At 32.9% G+C, this 24,072-nt stretch overlaps 1 protein-coding gene across 1 annotated transcript in view; it reads left to right on the forward strand.

Annotated features, from left to right (window-relative positions):
* The first annotated feature begins 5,798 nt into the window (after positions 1-5,798).
* LOTGIDRAFT_224093 (hypothetical protein) overlaps positions 5,799-24,072 on the forward strand; it is an 18,760-nt gene continuing 486 nt past the window's right edge. Inside the window, exons 1-13 of the mRNA XM_009046945.1 lie at positions 5,799-6,164; positions 9,930-10,053; positions 12,016-12,186; positions 12,546-12,626; positions 14,027-14,101; positions 14,589-14,669; positions 15,753-15,826; positions 16,267-16,341; positions 17,249-17,393; positions 19,773-19,872; positions 20,052-20,223; positions 21,451-21,536; positions 23,554-23,720. Coding sequence (XP_009045193.1) covers positions 6,148-6,164; positions 9,930-10,053; positions 12,016-12,186; positions 12,546-12,626; positions 14,027-14,101; positions 14,589-14,669; positions 15,753-15,826; positions 16,267-16,341; positions 17,249-17,393; positions 19,773-19,872; positions 20,052-20,223; positions 21,451-21,536; positions 23,554-23,720 — 1,368 coding nt within the window. The 5' untranslated portion in view covers positions 5,799-6,147. The remainder of the gene's footprint in view (positions 6,165-9,929; positions 10,054-12,015; positions 12,187-12,545; positions 12,627-14,026; positions 14,102-14,588; positions 14,670-15,752; positions 15,827-16,266; positions 16,342-17,248; positions 17,394-19,772; positions 19,873-20,051; positions 20,224-21,450; positions 21,537-23,553; positions 23,721-24,072) is intronic.

Raw genomic sequence — 24,072 nt, forward strand, 5'->3', positions numbered from 1 at the left:
GACATACCTTTTCTGGTATAATTAAGTCACAAGTTTTACGATTTCATCGAATTTGTACAAGATCTTCTGATTTCAACCAAGCCTGTACGATTGTTTTCTCAAAACTGAAAGAGCGTGGGTACTCTAAACGATTTTTACGAAACATAAAATATTCCACCTTAGCACAGATAGCAGCTAAAAACAGACTTTATGCCGAAGTACCTCCAGGTTTAAGAAGTGCTCCATGTTTGTCCAGTAGGTGCAAAACATGTCGCTTTATATCAGAAACTCATTATTTTGTAAGCAACTCTACGAATAAAAGGTACCCGATCCAGGAACATTTAACATGTGAACATTCGAATGTAATATTTAATTTCATGCAAGAAATGCACCAAACAATATGTAGGAGAAACTAAGAATAATTTACGAACTCGCTTTAATGCTCATAGGTCAGACATCAAATTAAAGAAAAACAAGCCTGTTTCTAATCATTTCAACCTCGACAACCATTCAATAGACGATCTCGCCCTAATCCCAATTGAGCGAATAGAAATTGACTTGTCCGAAGATGAAACTACCAAATTCCGTCAATCTGGGGAAGCCCATTGGATTGAGACATTGAATACAGCAAGACCTATAGGACTAAATATCCATCATAATGTAGGCATAGCACCCTTTGTTGTCCCGTTTAATACAACCAGCAATCGAGCAAGCAAGATAGTTCATGCCCACTATAAGAGCCTTCAAGAGAAATTCCCCCATGTCTATAAGCAGAAATGTTCATCTTCAACCTGATTAAGATCACAGTGTTGACATATTATATTATTTGCAGAGTTCTCTGCGAAATCCATCTGAATAATAACATGACCGACGGGCAAGTTTGCTTTCAAATCTCTTAGGGCTTTGAATTGTTGTTTTACTCTATCAGTGTGCCTTACAAAATCTGCATACTGTACCATCATGATTTCTTGAAACTCACTCTTAGTCTTCGAAATCTTCAACACTCTCAATCGTTTCCTATCACCTTCTTCAACCTTCTGCCATTCTTCATACTCTACTGCATCTTTCTGTATCCCAGCCTTAGATCTTCTTCGCTTATATTCTTAACAACGCTCTCTAGATTGGGTGAGATTTTAATTCCAGATTCTCTGATGTCGACTACAACGGCATATATTTCGTGAAATAACAGACGTGATGTGAATATAATTTGATAATCACTCAATATTCTCTTCTGAACTTTCTCTTTCCCAGATTTAGTCACATCATCTTTACCTGGCATCACTCTACTGACATCACCCCTTTCTAAATATTCAATAACTCTTGCTTTTACGCCACACTTCAACTTTTCCATTCGTTTCCTGGGAACCAATAGTAAAATTTCATCTGTAGCTTTTCTTTGAACTTTACCACTTATTTTCGTTTCTCTGGCTCATGGACATATATCTGTACTTTTTTACAATTTTTCCACACACTATCTTTGATAACACATTTTTGGACTTTTCACTTCTATTTAACCTCTTGGTTTTTTTTTAACTTCACCAATAAGGGCGTTTAACACACGAAAAGCCTAATCTCACACGAGTGGAACGTGAAGCGTTCAACTTACTTAAGAAAGACGATAGCATTGTTATTAAAATGAGTGACAAAGGTTCATGTTGTGTCATTCTGAATAGGGAGGATTACGTTTCAGAAGCAGAGAATCGACTGAATAATCCTAAACAAACTGCCAATTTACTGAAACCAATTTTCAAAGCTAATATGTGATTAACAATATTCTTGCCGATTCAAAACTATCTCAAACAGAAACAATATGACTACTTGCTTGCCAAACCTGATTGTCGTGAGAGACATCTGTACACTTTGCCTAAGATCCACAAGATTCCAACCAAGGAGTGGCTTATCTCGAATAAAATCCCTAAAGGCCGCCCGATTATATCTGACTGTGGTAGTGAGTCATATGCAGTGTCAGAATACATTGATCATTTCTTACTACCTCTAGCATGTCAACATCGCGCCTACCTTAAAGACACAACCGATTTTGTCAATAAAATAAAAAATCTTTGAGTTCCCTCTAATGCTATTTTAATTTCTATGGACGTTTCTTCTATGTATACCACTATCGATAACACTGCTGGTTTAACGGCAATTCGTAAAGTTTTTAATAGACGATGTAATTCTACAGCTTTTAGAGATTTGTCTCAGTCGGAACGATTTCACATTTAATGGTAAAACATATTTACAAACTTCAGGGACAGCTATGAGCAAACGATTCGCCCCTTTTCATGACAAAGTGGGAACGTGAGGTGTTGCCCCTCTGTCCATTTGACCCACTTTTTTACGGACGCTTTTTGGATGACATTTTTATGGTTTGGACTTATTCTATCGAACAGTTTTGGGAATTCTTTGAAATTCTCAACAACCACCATCCTTCTATCAAACTAACCGCAAACAAAATCATAGACTTTCTCGATACCACTGTCTGTAAGGGAGATTCCATAGCAGAAACAAATAAACTGGATATTAAAGTGTATTTCAAAGAAACTGATACTAGTCAACTCTTGCACCCAAAACATACCTTTTCTGGTATAATTAAGTCACAAGTTTTACGATTTCACCGAATTTGCACAAGATCTTCTGATTTCAACTAAGCCTGTACGATTGTTTTCTCAAAACTGAAAGAGCGTGGGTACTCTAAACGATTTTTACGAAACATAAAAAATTCCACTTTAGATAGATAGCAGCTAAAAAACAGGCTTTATGCCGAAGTACCTCCAGGTTTAAGAAGTGCTCCATGTTTGTCCAGTAGATGCAAAACATGTCCCTTTATATCAGAAACACATTATTTTGTAAGCAACTCTACGAATAAAAGGTACCCGATCCAGGAACATCGAACATGTGAACATTCGAATGTAATATATTTCATTTCATGTAAGAAATGCTCCAAACAATATGTAGGAGAAACTAAGAATAATTTACGAACTCGCTTTAATGCTCACAGGTCGGATATCAAATTAAAGAAAGACAAGCCTGTTTCTAATCATTTCAACCTCGACGACCATTCAATAGACGATCTCTCCCTAATCCCAATTGAGCGCATAGAAATTGACTTGCCCGAAGATGAAACTATCAAATTCCGTCAATCTAGGGAAGCCCATTGGATTGAGACATTGATACAGCAAGACCTATAGGACTAAATATTCACCATAATGTAGCATAGAACCCTTTGTTGTAATACAACCAGCAATCGAGCAAGAAAAATGATTAATGCTTACAGAAATCCCCCCATGTCTATAAGCAGAAAATGATAGTTGCATATTTAAAAAAATACGAACTTAAATGATAATATTCTTCATAATAAACTAAAACAATCAGTGCATAATCAGTTTTCTAATTTCAGATCAGAATAAGAACAGAAGAAAACCCAATATCAAGACCCTTAATCCTAATTTCTAAATAGAGTAGGCCTGCGTATTTGAAAGACCCGTTATTGTACTTACCACAGTGTTTATACTTTGATTTCTTTTTCTGAAATTTATTGACTTTTTTGTATTCTCATTTGCGTTTTAGGTGCATTAACTTTAAATTATTATCATTTTGTTTCTGATTGTATCGATATAGTGCTTTCAATAAATCCCTCTTTAGGCGATGCAGGCTTTCTCGAAACACCTGTTTTTCTTATTATTTTTTTTACATGAATTGGAAACCTCAAATAATATATCGGAAAGAAAACTTGTCGCTGTCTCGATATCGTCTTTAGAGCGATGGGCAAACTAGGTAGCTGCCTTTCGGCCCATGACAAATTTTGTAACAGTAATAATTATCAAACAGTTAATAAATTTCCGCAAGCCCATCGAAAATTGTCTACTAGGAGCGTGATGTGTGAGAATCGACTAAATTGTTTGAGCCTAATGGTGATGAATGCCGATTGAAGCTGATTGTTCTGTTCTTGAAAAAAAAGATCGCAAACTTCCTGCTATAAAATTGTAATCACACCATGCCCCCTCTCTAAAAATGAGAAATTAGGCCCTCTACCATTCGTTTGACTACGGCCCAACAAGTCCAAAATCCGCCACTGGTTGGAATAAGTAGATTTTGAGAAAGTGTTAAGGTTTTTACGGATATGTTGATGTTGTAAGTCGTCCGAAAATAAAAGGGCACAGTTAGAATTCCAGATAAATTTCATTAAGCCAACATTCTGTTTGTTAATGGGGTAATTGACAGGAATAGGGTTTGATATGGTACAGGGTAACAGACAGTGGTCGATGTTGATAGTTTTAGACAATGAATAATTTGGAAATGTGTGAGATTGATCAAGGCATAGTGAACTGTACTCAACCATGAGCGTTTATTCTGGTCTTATCCCTCTCTTCAGTCTCTAATGGATATTTTGACAGTTGTCAGCTGGAGTAGACACCAGTTGACATCTGTCCAAATAGCTATCAGAGGCTGGAATAGAGACAGATGTTAATATTGAATATATTCCAGTGAACAAGGTCACGTGACGAACAAGCGGATTCCATGTCAGCAGAAAAATTATATGGAACATAATATAGGCCATATTTTGTTTCAATGAATTTGTAGCAATAAGTTACTAATTTTTTTAAATCATTGGTCTTTGAAGGAATGAACTAAAAAATGATTATTATACCACTGGGTATCCATACAACGTGTTTTCTCGACTAATTTATAACTCAAACATTGCACACGAAAATAGGTGACGCATTTTGCAGCCTTTGTCGAGTTGGTTACTCATGAAACATGGGTCAAGGTGAGCGATTCAGTAAGAAAATCGAAAGATTTTTATACACATGAAATGGGAGGCGTATATTGCCGTCACCCATGTCCGTCCGGCCGCCCGTCCACAATTGCTCGTAAACACTCTACACACAATTCTTGACTGATTTCGACGAAACTTTGTATAGAACCCTAGTAATAATAAGAAAAATCGAAAAATATTTAGTATGAGTTATTGCCCTTGTTCTTGAAACCCTCGTAAACATTCTAAAAGGCACAATTCTTGATGGATTTTGACGGAACTTGGTGTGTGTGTTTGTTATCACCTAAGATTGAACCCTATCAAAAATCAGAAAAATCGAAAAATAATTAGTATGAGTTATTGCCCTTGTTCTTGAAATGCGTTCAATTTTTAGCACGTAAACACTCTAGAAGACACAATTCTTGATGGATTTTGACGAATCTTTGAGTGTTTGTTATCACCCAAGGATAAACCCTATCGAAAATAAAAAAAAATTAGAAAATATTTAGTATGAGTTATTTCCCTTGTTCTTAAAAACGGGTCCAAGTTTTAGCCTGTAAACACTCAAGAAGGCCCAAATTCTTGTCAGATTTTGATGAAACTTGGTAATATTATTCAGTATCAAAAAGTTCAAAAGAAGTTTATGACTGAAGGTTAAATATTTCATACTGTAATGCCAAATATTTTTATTAGAAAAAGGTGCCAGTGGGTGTATATTACCTTGATCTTTGAATGGCATTTAGTAAAGGTGTTGGATATAATGAAAAAATTCTTATGGATTACAATTACTAACTTTATTTGAGCGAGGTTTCGACCAGAGTTCTATAGAATATCTGAAGAAACATCTAAGATTTATTTGACGAATTTTGATTCTGTATTGAATCCTTATATGCACGAATATAGATTACACCACTGTACTTATCATAGAGTTATAAATAGAAACATAATATAACTCTATGGTATTACTCCCTTTATAATTATATAGCCTACATGATCTACATGAACTTTGACTGAATTTGTATTGTCTGCTACCTTGATATGGACCTCGGGTGGGAGAGGTAAACATTACTTTCAGTTTGTTTAGTCAACGACTTCAAGGAATACAGAATTCAAGGGGAATCAGAAAATATTAGTTATATAAAGAAACATATAACTCTATGGTTATACTCCCTCTATATAGCCCATACGAACGTCTGCTTACTTGATCTTCAAACTTTGACTAAATTCTTATTGTCTGCTACCTTGATATCGACCTCGAGTGGGCGAGGTAAACACTACTTTCAGTTTGTTTAGTTTACGACTTCAAGGAATACAGAATTCAAGGGGAATCAGAAATTCTATTGATCTTTCTTCGAATAAAAGACACTTGGCAACCAGTATTATATCATTTGCTCGAAGTACAGTCTTGCAAGATGGAAGAGTTATTCAGGTAAAATTATTTTAATTGTTTTTGGTGATCTTTTTTTGAAATTTTTGTCTAATTTCATAAATATTCAAAACAAAATTTTCAACTTTATGCCATTTGTCTTAGAATGTCTTTGGGTCCATAGAAAGGTTCATTGATTTTACATTTGAAATAGACTCACTTCCCGTCTAAAGATATTCAAGTGATAAATCCCCTCAGTAAAATTATGTTTACAAATAATAACTTTTCCAGTGGTTGACATTTTCAGCAATCCAAAGACAATCTAAGACTCTGAGTAGTATTTTGTAAATGATATTTCAATTCATGTTTAAATTATTGCCAAAATTCAATTAAGAGAATATTTTAACATTCAAACTCAGATAAATCTGAACACACATCGATTTGAAGGATCAAATTTCCACGGTGAACTGTGAACACTATTACTGATTAGCTCAGCTAAAAAAATTCCATTTTCTGACACTAAAGTATGATTGGAAAACGGCCTACATGTCCCTTTAAACTATATATATCTATAGATATCCATGATGTTTTAGGCCCTAATCAGAAAGGAAACAGATGGCAGCTGGAATGGTCTAGTATGCTATGTTAGGCCTAATATCTACATTAGATCTGCCTCTATTCCAGCCTCCGATAGCTATGTTTTCAAATTTTTTATCATTTTGCTTGTGGCTCCCTGGTAAATTTTATGTCCCCTGCTTGACCCCGTTACCTAATGTTTCCTAGACCGCCGCTGTAGAAAATCCTGATAAAACAAGGCCTACTTTTTCAATGAGCCATGGTTATAAAAACCTAGGGTAGGGCTGGGTGGTATTGGTTCAAGTTGATATCATGATATTAAGCATTAGTATATCACCATATGGGTATCACAATTTTGTGATATTTCTTAGGTATAGTTTTTGCTGGTTTTTGATGCAAACTGTTGTTGTTTTTCTATCTACTAATTTTAGATGAAAGAGAAAAGCAATAAATATCTCCAAAAACATGCCAGGCTTGAATATTATAAAAAACACATCTGTTTCAAATATTAAGTTACATGTTCAAATTGAGTAGATAATCTTATCTGGACAAAAATTTGAAAAAGATATAGTATACATCAGGCGATATTTCAGTATTTATTAATCAGGCATATAACTAATGATATAAACTCCTTTACCAGTATTTATCATGATAAACCCTATAATATATTAATGTGGTCCGTTTTTAATTAACCCTTTTAAAACAAATTTAGTTTCATGATCAAGTCAATACACAGATAGATATAAATAGAATTTTAGAAATGTTTTCAACACTTTTTTAATCTAACTGAAGAATCAGTAAATATTGTTTTTTTTTTTAAATTTGGATAACACAGTGATCATAGAAACCAATGCAAGGCACAGGTTTGCATCAAATTTACAAAATATTCATTTCACCCTTCTGATTATAAAATCGCTTCATATATATGTATAAGGGGATGCCAATTTGGAATACTCAGAGTGACATCAGGTGTTCCAGAAGAGTGGTAAACCAAACAATAAACTTATCTCACAAAACTTGATTTCAAATTATAATCACTATTTGAACAGGTTGTTTGGCCTTGAAATTATAATATTAATTACTGAAGTAAATAAACCATGTTATTTTGGAGGACCGGTTCTCCAAGATCTTCAAAATGAAGGTAATAAAGTCAGGTTGACCTGACACATAGAATTTTCGAGCAATTCTTGTATTGACTCAGTACAAACAAGTTATAAAATTTCCAAATATTATACAATCTCCGGGAATGTCAAATGTGCATTTTATATTGAATGGTAAATAATAAGCTATTTGTTATTCATAGTATGTCTAAAACTTATACAATGCAAAATATTTTTTGTCAGAGGTAGTGTTTTTTGTTGGGAGAAGGCATATGTTTCTTGTTTTTACTTAAGACAAGTCTTGAAGTTTAATGATTAAAATGTTAGATGTACCATATTATTTCAAATCTTATTATCAGCCTGAAAGATATTAGTAAATAACATACAGTTGAAATATTTTGTATTAAAGGGATTGTAAAGTAGTTTTCAACATTTTTCATGTGTACTGAGGACACTGATAGCATCAAACACTTAGTTTTAGTGGAATTGCCTGATTGAAATTTGAAATAGTGCAAATCAATGCCATCAGTTCTCCGATGCACATTCAAAATTTAGAAAAACCTATTTACAATCTCTTTAAGATGGTGATAGGAATTTGGTCTACATGGTATTAATCATGTGATATAAGAAAGTAGTTCAAGTGTCAAATGATAAATCATGATTTAAAGTAGCAATCATTTTAATTTCATAGTTTAACTTGTTTTGACCTGTTCATATAAGTTATGTTTTATTGCCACCATCTGTTTCATGAATGAAACTAAATGGATGGAGCTTATGTTTTACTCTTCTCGACTGATTTCCAACTGTGGAAGAATAAAACACCACAGACTGTAGCATAAGGTTCAATTAAAGATGGGTACCCTTATTTTCATTTATAAAAGTGAAAATGCTAATACTTACATGAATAGAAAGTAGAGATGTTCTAATGACTTGGAAAAATGCCAGTTGGTCTCACATGTCCATAATTAATTCATAATACGCTAAATTAGAAGAGAATTATCAGCAGAATTCCAATGAGTGACCGATCACGAAAGGTCAAAAAATCTTTTTTATCCAGACTGTACATACATGAGCATGTATGATTGGTCAAAACTCTTAATTATATGCAATAAGAACATAAAGATATGATTAAGAACACATGAGAATTCATTAAAAACATCAATTTGTCAAATAGTTTGCTTAATTTGACTCTAAAAAAATAAGGAAACCTGTCTTTAATGCTGTATTGCAAAGCAGTTTGTGAGTCAAAATGACTCCTTTTGCAATCAAATATTTCCTATTATTAGCCAATTAAAATTTATTATGACTATTGGCAAATACCAATTAAATCAAAATGCATAGTTTTTGTGAATTGCCATGCTAAAGCTAGAAATAACTCTTGATAGTAAATTTAATCTAAAAAAAAATCATTTGGAAGTCAAATCTGAAGTCAACACTGGAACATTTTGAATTGTTACTAATTTTTAATTTTCATGAATTGCAAATCAAAATTTAACTTGATTAACCAAAACTAAAATTTGTTGCGAATTTTTCAACCTTAATTGGGCCCTGCACATGTTACCATGGTTTATTGTCCCATCCAACAACTGGCCGCTTTTTTTATATCAGCACCTCACACCTGCATCACTGTGTAAGGGGAAAAGGGTTAAAAATCTGATGGTACCATTAACCTCTACCAGTTGAACCTTGGACCTTCAAATTAGCAAACACGCATCAAACTGACAGAGCCATAGCAGCATCTACTAGTGCTGGGTATCGTCAATCATGCCACGATACAATACGTATCGCTAAACAAGAGTCAGGATACCATACATATCGCATTATTTTGATTCTCTACCTCGAGTTAATAAGTCAAATTTTTAAAAAGACTGGAATATTTCAACAAAACCTTCAATTTCACAGTTGAAATATTGTAGCCTTTTTTAGGAAGTTGAAGAAGAGATTGAGAAGTTGTGTGTCATTTCCATGTTCAAACCATACATAGTTTCGTATGCCATTACTAAGTGATAAGCAACTAGTCACTATTCAACAGAAGGCACTTGCACAGGGTTATTAAAAGAAAAGAAACCAGTTGCTATTTTGTTGTTAGAAATCAGTTATCAAGTTAAAATTGGTTTATTTCATCAAGTATAATTTATTATGTTCTTTTCAGGCATATAGATAAAAATGAAAAGAAGTATATTGTTCGACTTGCTGAAAGTGTTTCCATACCTAGTGTATCAGGATGGCCAGAAAATAGAGGTGAAGTCAGGAATATGATTAATTGGACAGTTAAGGTGAAATTTTGTTTTCATATCTTGACCAATTGTGGAATGAAATATGGAAGGTTTTTATTTTGCTTGGTGAATTATTTTTGCCCTCAAAAAAGAAGTGAAAAGATCCTTGAATATTTGTTTTATAGGTGAACCTTGCAATGGTCAGAGTAAATTGCTATGCACCATGAGTTCCAAGTCACTTGATATATTCAACCAATCAAAAGCATTGTAAGGAAAAGTAATGATCAATGAATTTTGGGATGTTTCCTGCATTAGGTTGAATTTTAATTCACATTACAACCCATTTTTATACGCCCACATCGAAATGTGGACGTACAGTTTTTATCTGATCTTGATGAAACTTGGTTTGCATGTATATATTGAAAAGACCTCGGTCAAGTTCGAAATTGGTAATAATCAGATGAACGGTTTCAGAGTTATTGCCCTTGACTTAGTAAAAAAAGTGTTAAATTTGTCTTGTATGCACAATAGAGGCTGCAAATTTTATCTGATCTTAATAAAACTTAGTATGCATGTATATATTGATAAGATTTCAGTAAAGTTCAAAATTGGTAATATCAGATAATCGGTCTCAGAGTTATTGCCCTTGACATAGTAAAGTTGCATTAAAATTGCCTTGTATGCCCAATGAACACTACAATTTTGCTACCATCTTGATGAAACTTGGTATGCATGTTTATATTGATGAGATATCAGTCATGTTTGAATTTTGTCATAATTAGATGAACGATTTCAGGGTTATTGCCCTTGATTTAGTAAAATTTGGCTTTTAGGCAGGCTATAGACTACAGTTTTTATCCGATATTGATGAAACTTAGTATGCATGTTTATATTGATGAGATATCAGTCAAGTTTGAATTTTGTCATATTCAGATGAATGGTTTTGGAGTTATTGCCCTTGATTTTGTAAAAACCCTAAAAATTTGGCTTGTAGTCATAATACAGGGTGCAGTTTTTATCTGATCTCAATGAAACTTGGTATGCAAGTAAATATGGACAAGATATCGAGTCAAGTTGAAATTGGTAACAAATGGGTAGGCGGTTTGGAGTTATTGCCCTTGAATTAATTCAATGCGTCTAATTTGGCTCGTAGGCCTGATAGAGACTACATTTTTTATACGATCTTCATGAAAGTTGGTATGAGATCTCTGTAAAGCTTGAAATTAGTAAAAATAGGATGATTAGTTTCACATATTAAACCACTACAGACTCTGTTATAATTTCTGACAGCTGTTAGTGGGCATATGTTACCTTGCCTGGCAAGCTATCTTTCATATTTTTTTACATCTGTTTACATCACAAACACGAAAAAAAATCTTAATTTCCCTCAAATTTACCTAATATTTCATAGTTACATAGTTAGGTGAATTAGTGAAGTCACAAGCTGCAATTACATCTATCCATAAGCACATCCCAAACTCAAAAAATGTTCACATGTGTCCGTGAGATGATTCTGCAAAACAGTCAACGTAAAAGGGAAACTGTGTGGTATTTGGTCAGGAAACAGCGCAAGCCTCCTGGGACAGGGGGTACATATAGGGAGTATATTGACCCACTAGGGGACAAATGTCCAGGCTGAATTCAAAATGAAACAACTCTGTGAAAGCATCACAAACTTCTTGTGGAGCGTCTGAGAGGGTTATCCCAACAAAATTTTCAGAAAATTGAATTGATTTGGTGTGTTTTGACACATATCTTTGGACAAAAACATATAAAAATCACATCTGTTGAAAATAAAGATGGCTGTACCCCTACTGGGCAATCTTTGCCTACTGTAATGATGATATTAAGGAGATTCCGCCACTTTGACACATTGCTTGCTGTTGATTTTGAGTTTGCAGACACAATTTGGATAGGATGTGCTCTTTTCCATTTGATTTTGTGTTAGGGTATGCTTAGGTACTTAAATCCAACAGTTTATTGTTCAAAAGATAACTTGTAGATACATTTTGTATTTCACAGAGGTTGGAGGCTATAGGAGCAAGTTGTCAATTAAAAGAATTAGGAAATCAGAAGTTACCTGATGGAAATGAAATCCCTTTACCACCTGTTATATTTGCTCAACTTGGTGAAGATCCCAAGAAAAAAACACTTTTAGTGTATGGACATTTAGATGTTCAACCTGCTGCTAAGGTCTGTACATTGTCAGATTATTTGTTGCTTGCCTTGCTCATACGCTTTCTTGCCATCTGTCCCGATCTTGAGCTTGTGCAAATATTTGTTCAACCAGCTTTCCTGATACATTGTGGGATAGCAAAACCCAAAATAGAGTGACTGCAGATGCTCGCTGTAAAAAGTGATTCTGATTGGCAGAGAGTGGGACGTGATTGTTTGCTATAAATACTTTGTAGCGTCACCACTATGCAACCTTGTTAGATTACAATTGGGACCGAAAAAATAATGAAATGATATTGTAATAATAATAATGATTTAATACATAATACATGAACTAACCTCTATGAGAATGTCACTTGAGAAATCTGCTATTTTAGGAAGATGGGTGGGATACTGAACCATTTGTATTAACTGAGAAAGATGGTAAATTATATGGTCGTGGTTCAACTGATGATAAAGTAAGTTATTGATAATATGAAAAAAAATTCAGAAAAATCTGTTATTATAGGAGCAGTATGCAAAATTTGCATTATCAAAAAAATCTTTAACTATACCCGAAAAGATTTCTTAAACATACTATTTACATCTATGTATCTACTTGGTCTCCAAAATTGATCTTAAAAAGATTGTAAAATTGTACTAATTGTCAAGTAAGCAGCTTGATGTTGGGCCTCAGAAGAACTCGATATTTTCATTGGAAACATTTAGAATACATAAGAGACATTTTTCTCTACAATTTGGCATTTATTTTTGTTAAATCCGTACAGTCTTTTCTAACACCTTCCAAAAAAATATAACAAACTTTGTGTAAGCTTTTTAAAAAGTTTTTAAAAACTTAACGGCAGGATATATTTAGTTAAAACTTTCAGGAAAGTTAAAAAACATATTTCTCCAGATTTTGGTAATAGAGGATGAAAGGTTTTGGTGTATTGTTTTTATAAATTTGAGCAAAAAAGTTTTGACCCACAAAAAAAGCGGAATGTTCCTTTAAATTGAATGGTTGACAGTAATATTACTTTTGGCTACATTGTGAGAGACAAACACTGAATGATTTTTTTTTTTGTACAAAATTTTTGTAACTATTGGTAGATGTAGTTTGTAATTGTATAATAAAAAAATTAGAATGCCCATTTAATTGTGACTGATTAGACAACCTTTAATTAGAATCAATGGTAACAGGTTTCCGCTCTCACTCATTTATTGTATAGCACATACTTCATTTGGATTATGAAGTTTTATGTATATTTCATTATATATATTCATATTTATATTATATATCAATATATAACTCACTCTTATTCTCTGAACATAAAATACTAATTTGATTGGCCCTCAACAAAATTTTCTGGTCTTGATAAATCCCCTTTAATCTTTTTGTGGTATAAATACATAAGGGAGATGCTGCACTGTAGAATAATTAGTTTAAATCACAGTTATTGCATGTTTTGCTTTATAATTGTATAGAGAGATGGGTGTGACTTGGAGTTGTCTCCATCCGCCACATACCACCAAAAAAAAAAAAAAATTTGCAATGATATCACCATTGTAAAAAACATGAATATTATCTTTCGCACTGTACTATTTGGATCGCCAACAAAAACTGTCTGTGTCCAATGCTTCAGATGAACTTTATGACATTAACTGTGTTATTCCTACTTATAGAGACAGCAGTGACTATTTAGGTGGTAGTTTTTTTGGCCATGCCCTCAGATGTCAAACTAGAACATATCTTTACTATATACAACAGTGAAGAAATATGTCTTAGTGACCAAAAATTTATTCTTCTTATTGTGGATTAATTTGGTTCATGCTGGCCGTTATATATCATGTCTGACAAAATATCTGTTAAAAATTGTAGGGTCCAGTTTTAGATTGGATCAACTGTATTGAGGCAATGCAAGAAATTGGAATGGAAGTACCTATAAATGTCAAGGTAAGAAGAAAGACAGGCTTACTCTTTAAGTTTTATTTGTAAGAGTGCAACCTTAAAGGTATTGTAAAAAGGTTTTCAAACATTAATGATTAATAGGGAGACTGATAGCATACATTTGAATTATTACAATGTTTACAACATATTTTTCAAGAACCACAGATATTTGACTGTAAATTTGAAAAGTGCAAATCTACTATAATTGTCCCCAATATGCCAAAAAGGTTGCAATCTCTTTCAGTACGTTTGAATTGCAGGGTTTTGGTTTCTTTCCCTTTACCAAATACAACAAACATTGTAGAATGAACAATTATTTCCTGATTTAAATGAAACTTGGATCAAGAAGGAAGCTTATCAAAAATGAAAAAAATTTGAAACAAAGATGTCGCCTACTGTCCTTGTTTTTTGAAAAAGCATTGATTTCCTGCTTGTTAAGAGAGCAAAATTTGAACAAACTTATTAATATATGTATTTTCATTTCATTCAACAGTTTGTATTAGAAGGTATGGAAGAATCTGGTTCTGAAGGTCTAGATGAATTGGTAATCTCAGAGAAAAAAGGATTCTTGAAGGTATTATTATTGCTTAAAAGGGGAAGGACAAAGGCACCATTTTGGGGCATTGATTTGAGTATTGAATACAAGTAAATAGTCTTAATAATTCCTTAGAAAATATCCCAGACTAGGAATTTTTTTTCCGATTTCTATACATGGATTTTCTATATGGAAGTCGCGGTAATTCTGGACCTACATGGATTTGAAGACTCAAATTTCAACATTGAGCTGTGAACACTATTACTGATTGGCTTAGCTAAAAAATACCTGTTTCTGAGATTAAGGTACGATTGGTCAAAAAATGCTATTTGCTGTTTACCTATGTTATGTGAAAATTGAATAACTATTATCGGCACCCTTGAAAAACATTTAATGTTGAAATACTTGAAACAGGTGGGCTTTATATGCTGTGAATTGTTTTTTGATATTAAAATTAAAATTTCTTAAGAAGGTTTTGATAGAGCAAAGCGCATGTTTCTATAAAAATTTCAATAAATATTTGGGTAACCTGAGACAGGCTGAAAATAGGTCATTTGGTCTGGAGATCACATATTGTGAAACTCTGAGTAACAACATGTTTCAAGTTCTGTTTTAATATTTCTAAATACTGTTGTATATATTTTAGATAAATATAGTTATATATCTACTTGACAAAAATTGCACAGCAAAAAAATACTACTTTAAAACTCAATCCTAGTTAATGTTAAAGATGGGTTCCCTTATTTTCATTTATGAAAATGAAAATGCTAATACTTATATGAATAGAAAGTAGAGGTGTTCTAATGACTTGGAAAAATACCAGTTTGTCTCACATGTCCATAATTTTATTCATATTTAGCTAAATTTGAAGAGAATTACCAGCAAAATTCCAATGAGTGACCGATCAAGAAAGGTCAAAAAGTGTTTTTTGTTTATCCAGACTGTACATACATGGATATTTATGATTGGTTAAAATTCCTAATTATATGCAATAAAAACATAATGATATGATTAAGAATACATGATTATTCCTTAGAAACACCAATTAATCAAATAGTTTGCTTAATTTGACATTGAAAAATAAGGAAACCCATCTTTAAGAGTTTTATTTTATATTTGTAGGGAACAGATTTTGTATGTATCTCTGATAATTATTGGTTAGGAAAAACTAAACCCTGTATTACATATGGCCTGAGGTGAGAGTGATTAATTTTCATTTAATTAAACATCACGGTGACAAAGTTACGATTTTGAAATATATCAACTGCTTTCGGCTTTCACCCCACAATACCTATGGCTGCAATAAGTTTGCCTATGAATTGGGAGAGATTGATAGAGAACATTTTATTGATTAGACAAAGGGAGTTTGTATAATCAGTTAAATGGATTGAATTGCTAGTGCTAGCGGCAGCACCAGTGGGGATACAGGGTGGGGGGGAGAGGACTTGCCACATGGAAATGTGGACATTTGTCCCCCCATTGAGTCAGTCTGCCCCTATTTTTACCCCAGTCTCGCGGAGGCTGGCACTGCCTCCAGCCAGTGCACCAATATCACATCACTAGTTTCTTTGATTAGATGAAATAGTTTAGAAGAGCCTAGATCTGATTCTGAAAGATAATTATATTTCTGTTACAGAGGTATTTGTTATTTTTTTCTGGAAATTGAGTGTGCATCAAAAGACTTGCATTCTGGAGTTTTTGGTGGAACAGTGTAAGTATTGCTGGAAATTTACATAGATATTGTATAAAATATAGTAATAACTTCTGTGTTTATATTATCTTGATCTATGAAAGGTTCTAGTAGTCTGCCACATATAAACCCTTGATCTAGAAAGTTGATACATCATCACTAAATTAGATTTAGTTATCAACTGATTATGGTGGCCTTTTCAGTAGCATTATATATATGGCAAATAAAGATGAGTAATCAAATACACATGTGAATAACAGGTTATGTAAGTAGACTACATAACGAACATGCAATTGATCGCAAAAGTTATGTTTTAATTATCCATTCATTATCTACCAATATGTTAAAGATGGGTTCCCTCTTTTCAGTGACCTGTCAAGAAAGGTCAAAAAGTCTTTTTTTGTTTATTCAGAGTGGACATTTATGATTGTTTAAACTCTTTATTAATGGTATATACAATATGATATAATAATGATATGATTAAGAAAACATGATACTTCATTAAAAACACCAATTAATCATATAGTTTGCTTAAAATGAGGAAACACATCTTTAAAGATATATTGTTGGAAGGCAAGTCATGTGTTAAATAAATGAATTTGGATCAGAGGCATAAACCTTAAATCAGTCTCAGAGGTTCTATAGCACAGTCAGAGGGTTGGTTCTGTACATAATTTGCTTGGTTACGTCAAACAAATGATGGCTGTGGGTTCTGATCTCAATCAGCGTGTGAAAGTCCAATGAGCTTGAAAATTCATTGTCTCTTATAATTTCAGTTGACTCAGATTGTATACTGGTACAGTTAATTCTGGCCAAGAAACATCTGGTAGAAAGGATCCTTGCTTGTGAACCTAAGTTGTTATCCTTGTAAAATATAGTTCTTTTTTTCATTATGTAGTATTATCTGATGAGATGTTATATATTTCAGTCATGAAGCTATGACAGATCTTACTAAAATAATGTCTTCATTAGTTGATAGTAAGGGACGTATATTAATAAAAGATTTATATGAAAGTGTTCAACCAGTGACTGATGAGGAGAAACAATTATATGGCCCAATTGACTTTGATCCAGTAAGTTTTCTCATATTAACATATCATTATAGTCTCACATTATATTGTATATGTACTTTATACTATTTCCACTGTTAAAATAGTGCTCAATACATCAATTTTAGACCAATGTAGAAATATTGAAACAGAACCTAATAAATATGTTGTCACTCGCTGTGCAATCTTTGAATAACTGACTTATTTTCAGCATGCGTCCCTACTGGATTTGGACAAGTAGAACTTTTTGGGAACGTTTGTTTAGGTATATTAGTTAGCCAAAATTTGTGAAGATTGACAGGTTTATAGAGAGTACAGTGTTTATGAGAATGTTACCAAATTTATTGATATAATTTTTATACGCCTACATGAAATGGGGGCTGTATATTGCCATCACGCATGTCCCTCAGTCTGTCGGCCTGTCAACAATTGCTTGTAAACACTCTACAAGGCACAATTCTTGATGTATTTTGACAAAACTTGGTATGAGTGTTTGTTATCACCCAAGGATAAACCCTATCGAAAATCAGAAGAATCGAAAAATATTAAGTAGGAGTTATTGCATTTGTTCTTGAAAACCTGATCAAATTTTAGCTTGTAAACATTCTAGAAGGGGCAATTATTGACAGATTTTGACGTAACTTGGTGAAATTGTTTATTATCACCCGTGGATGAACCCAAAGTTTAGCTCTTAAACACTAAAAGGCGTGATTCTTGCCGGATTTTGACAAAACTTCGTTTTATTTTTCAGTACATTGAAGGTTGAATATTTGCGTTCTAGAGTTTTCAGGAGCTAAAAATTTAGCACGTTTTCAAGAACAAGGGCAATAACTCATATTCAATATTATTCAGTATCGCCCAAAGAGTTCAAAAGAAGTGTATGACTGAAGGTTGAATATTTCATACTGGTGATTGTTACTGTACTGTAATGTTGTTATGAAGATGATCCCTATTGATTTTCGTGATGATCGGATAAATTTTCACCGAAATATCGTGTCTGACTTGACGTTTTTCTCTATTAGCTATATTGTGCAACTCGTGCTCACTCTACAGGCTACAATTTTTTACAGATTCTTTTGATTTTTATTTTGTGTGTCAATGTCATTTTGAAGATGATCCCTATTGATTTTCGTGATGATCGGATAATTTTTCACCGAAATATCGTGTCTGACTTGACGTTTTACTCTATTAGCTATATTGTGCAACTCGTGCTCACTCTACAGGCTACAATTTTTTACAGATTCTTTTGATTTTTATTTTGTGTGTCAATGTCATTATGAAGATGATCCCTATTGATTTTCGTGATGATCGGATAATTTTTCACCGAAATATCGTGTCTGACTTGACGTTTTTCTCTATTAGCTATATTGTGCAACTCGTGCTCACTCTACAGGCTACAATTTTTTACAGATTCTTTTGATTTTTATTTTGTGTGTCAATGTCATTATGAAGATGATCCCTATTGATTTTCATGATGATCTATCGATTTTCATGATGATCGGTGTGTCAATGTCATTATGAAGATGGTTTATATTCACATTTCTTTCTCTTTTAGACTAATATTATATACACAGTGTAAAGTACAGGAACCAAATGTGACTGAGCAGCAAAGACTTGTACTTACAATCAAAGCTATCAGTGGGCATATGTTACCTTGCCTGGCAAGCTATATTTATCTGATCTTGATGAAACTTGGTATGTATGTATAAATTGATGAGATCACAGTCAAGTTCGAAAGTGGTAATAATCAGAGGAAATTATTCAGAGTAATTACATTTATTATAAAGCCACTAAAGACTTGTTATCATTTCTGACAGCTGATAGTAGGCAGATGTTATCTTGCTTAGCAAGCTATCTTAAAAAAGAGTTTTGATGTCACTATAATCCAATTTTGCTAAGCAGTTTTCTGCAGCTATGAGCATCCATGTTATGATTATGGTAACATGATGCCAAAACATTGCTATTAAAATAGAAAATATTTTTTTCGCATTTCCTTATTCTTGTGAATAACAGATGTGCCATTTTGGTGGGCTGATTTGAGTCTTGAATATATGTAAATAGTCTTCAGAAGTACTAGAAATGTATGAAAATCACATAGTTCCTTTAAAAATACTTCAAACTAGGAATTTTACTCACTATTTCTATATATGTCTTTTCTACATATGGCAGTGTCGTAAGAAAAGACCACTCTTCTTTTTGATTTTAAAGGTAGATAATCCTTGACACACATGCATTTGAAGGCTCAAATTTCAAGAGTACTCTGTTAATGAATGGCTTAGCTAGAAAATTTCCGTTTTTGAGACAGGTTAGATTGGTTGAAAATATGACGCATCTGTTCCTTTAAAATTCAGCAAAATTGTGCATTACTATTGTCACAATTAAATTGTTATCATTCATTTTCAGGAAGATTACAGAAAGGATATTGGTGCTAAGAAATTAATCCATGCCTCGAAGGAAGATGCATTGATGCATAGATGGAGATATCCTTCCTTGTCCTTACATGGTACAACTACTTTAATTACATGTCATATAGATATTAAGCTTGTTCTTATTTTTAGATCTCAAAAATTATAATATAGGTCAAATTTGAAAGGATTTGAAAGAAACTTGGTGAAAGTCTCACACATGAAAAATATTCACTATCAATTTCAAATATGCTAACTAAGCATAACATACTTTCAGGCATAGAAGGTGCTTTTGATGGTTCAGGAGCTAAAACTGTGATACCAAGGAAAGTTATTGGTAAATTTTCTATCCGTCTTGTGCCACACCAAGAACCAGAGAAGATCAAAGAACTTGTTCAGAAACATGTTGATACTATACATTCATTGGGTGGTAGTCCCAATACAATCAAGTAAGTTAGTTTCTCTCTATGTATATTTTTTACTCAGTGTAAAAAGTCCTTATTATCTATATATAATTGAATTTTTTGACAAATGAAGAAAGCAATACAGATGATTGCAGTTGATTAAATTTGATATAGATTTTCAATGCCATTCCTGTGAAATCATTTACTATCTAAATGTTGTGGATTTATTCTGAGATTCCATAAGCTTAAAAATTGTTAATTCCAAAAACATAGGGAATAAATAGAAAAGTGCAGATTATTTGCTATTGGTTGTCTTTCAAAGGTACACTTACTCTTAGGATGACCAAAATATTTAGATTTTTAAACTTGGATAAAATGAGTCTTTGTTCATCAGTGGATTTACCTGGTGTCAAAACTAAAAAGAAGCCCTCTTTAATCCAATAAATCCATAAAACTAAGTATATAATTCATAAAACTAAGTATATAATTCATAAAACGAAGTATATAATTCATAAAACGAAGTATATAATTCATAAAACTAAGTATATAATTCATAAAACGAAGTATATAATTCATAAAACTAAGTATATAATTCATAAAACGAAGTATATAATTCATAAAACTAAGTATATAATTCATAAAACTAAGTATATAATTCATAAAACGAAGTATATAATTCATAAAACGAAGTATATAATTCATAAAACTAAGTATATAATTCATAAAACTAAGTATATAATTCATAAAACTAAGTATATAATTCATAAAACGAAGTATATAATTCATAAAACGAAGTATATAATTCATAAAACTAAGTATATAATTCATAAAACTAAGTATATAATTCATAAAACGAAGTATATAATTCATAAAACTAAGTATATAATTGATGCAACAAAGTAATTAATTTTGTTTGTATGTATATAAGTTGGGTGAAATACAAGAAAGGCTTTATTGTTGTTATCGTTATTATTGTTGTTGTTGTTGTTATTATTATTATTATTATTATTATTATTATTATTATTATTATTATTATTATTATTATTATTATTATTATTATTATTATTATTATTATTATTATTATTATTATTATTATTATTATTATTATTATTTCGTCACGATGTTTAAGGACCACTACTATTTGATTAAGCTGGATGCAAATATGTGTAGGGCTCACTTACAAAAAAAAGTTCCATGTGAACCTCATTTCTTTACTATCCTGGATCAAACCAGAAAGGCAAAGGATAACATATTTCTGATGTCTGATTTCAGATTAACAATGGGGCATGGTGGTCGACCTTGGGTCAGTGATTTTAATGATCCTAATTATTTGGCGGGAAGAAATGCCATGAAAACAGGTTTGTTGTTTTCCATAGTTATCAATGTTCTCAACTCATTGTTCTCTCACCTTGTGGGAGCTGCGGTGGCTCAGTGAGTTAGATTCTTGCTCGCTAACCCGAAAATCTAGGGTTCAATCCCCAACATAGGTTGAGATAATTTCTTTGCATTAGTCAGTGATGCATGTAAGAGAAGCTGACATGGAAAAAGCCATCCAGTCGTTTGGCTGGAACAATAAACCGAGGCCCCGTGTGCTACAGACTGTGGACATTAAAGATCCCTCGACAGTTGGAAATAAAAAAAAGAGCAGGCTAATGCCACTGGCCTGGCAAAATGTGTGACGTTGTTCAAATTTTTAGCTGCATGTTTCATCTTTCCATCAAATGTTGGCAATATTTATATTAGTTACCAATGTTTAACAAATCAGCTGCCGTATAGACGTCATGTGACTGCCTTCCTATCTTTCAAAATGGTGACCAACACAGAAAAAGTTTGGTGAAATGAAGTTACATCCATGCGCAAGAAATTTCTAAAGCTGGCCTGGTCTGTTGGCTGTAACTCACTCAATAAGTTCTGATAAGCCCCATGATGACCTCTTCTTTGGATCCAGTACCTGACCCATTTGCGAACCTTTCACGCTCTCCTCTTTAGCTTTTGGCGACGAAGAATTGTTAAAATGATAATTGATGCAGCAGCACACCTCAACAGACTGCTTTGAGCATCCATGTTGAATTATTTTCCCACCAAAAATAATATTTACCCTTCATTATTGGTCATACATGGTCAAACATCATCATACAAGTGTTTGATAGTGTAGACAGAAATCCACGACAAGCTTGAACATGGTTATACAAATGTCTGATGATGTTTTGAACAAATGTATGATCGTGTAAACGGGCCTTAAAATTAAAAATATAGGTAAAACAATATACATATATCTTTAAAAAAAACTTTGTCTTGAATATTATAAAAAAAATATGTTTCAAATATTAAGTTATACTTATTAAAATGGTGTACATGATCTTATCTGGACAAAAATTAAGCATATCAGCCTTATCATGTAATTAAACAATTTAGTAGAAATTTAGTAGAAGGGGGGTAATAATAAGGATTTATAGGGGAAGGGGGTAATATTCAAAGGGGGAAGTTGGGTAATGATAAGGAGTTATAGGGGGAAGGGGGGTAATAATAAGGATTTATAAGGGGAAGGGGGGTAATGATAAGATTTATAGGGGGAAGGGGGTTAATAATAATGATTTATAGGAGGAGGGTAATAATAAAGATTTATAGGGGAAAGGGGTGTAATAATAAGGATTTATAGGGGGAAGGGGGTAATAATAAGGATTTATAGGGAGAAGTGGGGTAATGATAAGGATTTATAGGGGGAAGGGGGGTAATAATAAGGATTTATAGGGGAAGTGGGGTTTATGATAAGGATTTATAGGGGGAAGGAGGGTCATAATAAGGATTGATAGGGGGAAGGGGGGTAATAATAAGGATTTATAGGGGGAAGTGGGGTAATGATAAGGATTTATAGGGGGAAGGGTGTAATAATAAAGATTTATAAGGGGAAGTGGGGTAATGATAAGGATTTATAGGGGGAAGGAAGGTAATAATAAGGATTTATGGGGGTAATGATAAGGATTTATAGGGGGAAAGGGGTAATAATAAGGATTTATAGGGGGAAGTGGGGTAATGATAAGGATTTATAGGGGAAAGGGGGTAATAATAAAGATTTATAGGGGAAAGTGGGGTAATGATAAGGATTTATAAGGGGAAGGAAGGTAATAATAAGGATTTATTGGGGAAATGGGGTAATAATAAGGATTTATAGGGGGAGGGGGGTAATAATAAGGATTTATAGGTGCAAGGAGGGTAAAAATAAGGATTTATAGATGGAAGAGAGGTAATAATAAGAATTTATAGGGGGGAGGGGGTAATGCTATTAATCAAGTATCCTGAAAGGGGTAATAGAATGAAAAAGGTTGAAAACGAAATGTAGCTGAAATGATTCTAGTGTAACTATTAATATTTTAGTATTTGGTGTTGAACCAGATTTAACAAGAGAAGGAGGCAGTATTCCAGTGACCTTGACCTTCCAAGAAGCCACAGGGAAAAATGTGATGTTACTTCCTGTTGGAGCTTGTGATGATGGAGCACATTCTCAGAATGAAAAAATTGATAAAATTAATTATATCAATGGAGTAAGTAAATTGAATTTTATTTCCTTGCCTATCATAGAACTTAGAAAAACATTTAGAAAACATTTGATAGAATGGATATTTGGAAAGCAAGAATTTTCAAGGATAATTGAAACATTTTCTTACAGAAAACTTCCACAATCATAGTTCAAAATTATTAAAGGCACTAAATTGCAGTTTGCTGAAGCCAAACTTAACTTACAGAATTCTCTTATTCAATGGGATAAATAATTTTGCAACATGGTTCAATTTAAAGGGACGGGTTTGCCTTTTTAGGACCAATCATACCTTAGTCTCAGAAACGGGAATTATCGCTTCACAGTTTGATATTTAAAATAAACCCCTGTTGGATACG

The sequence above is a fragment of the Lottia gigantea genome, assembly GCF_000327385.1.
Source record: "Lottia gigantea unplaced genomic scaffold LOTGIsca_109, whole genome shotgun sequence".
In the NCBI taxonomy this organism is placed as follows: Eukaryota; Metazoa; Mollusca; class Gastropoda; family Lottiidae; genus Lottia; species Lottia gigantea.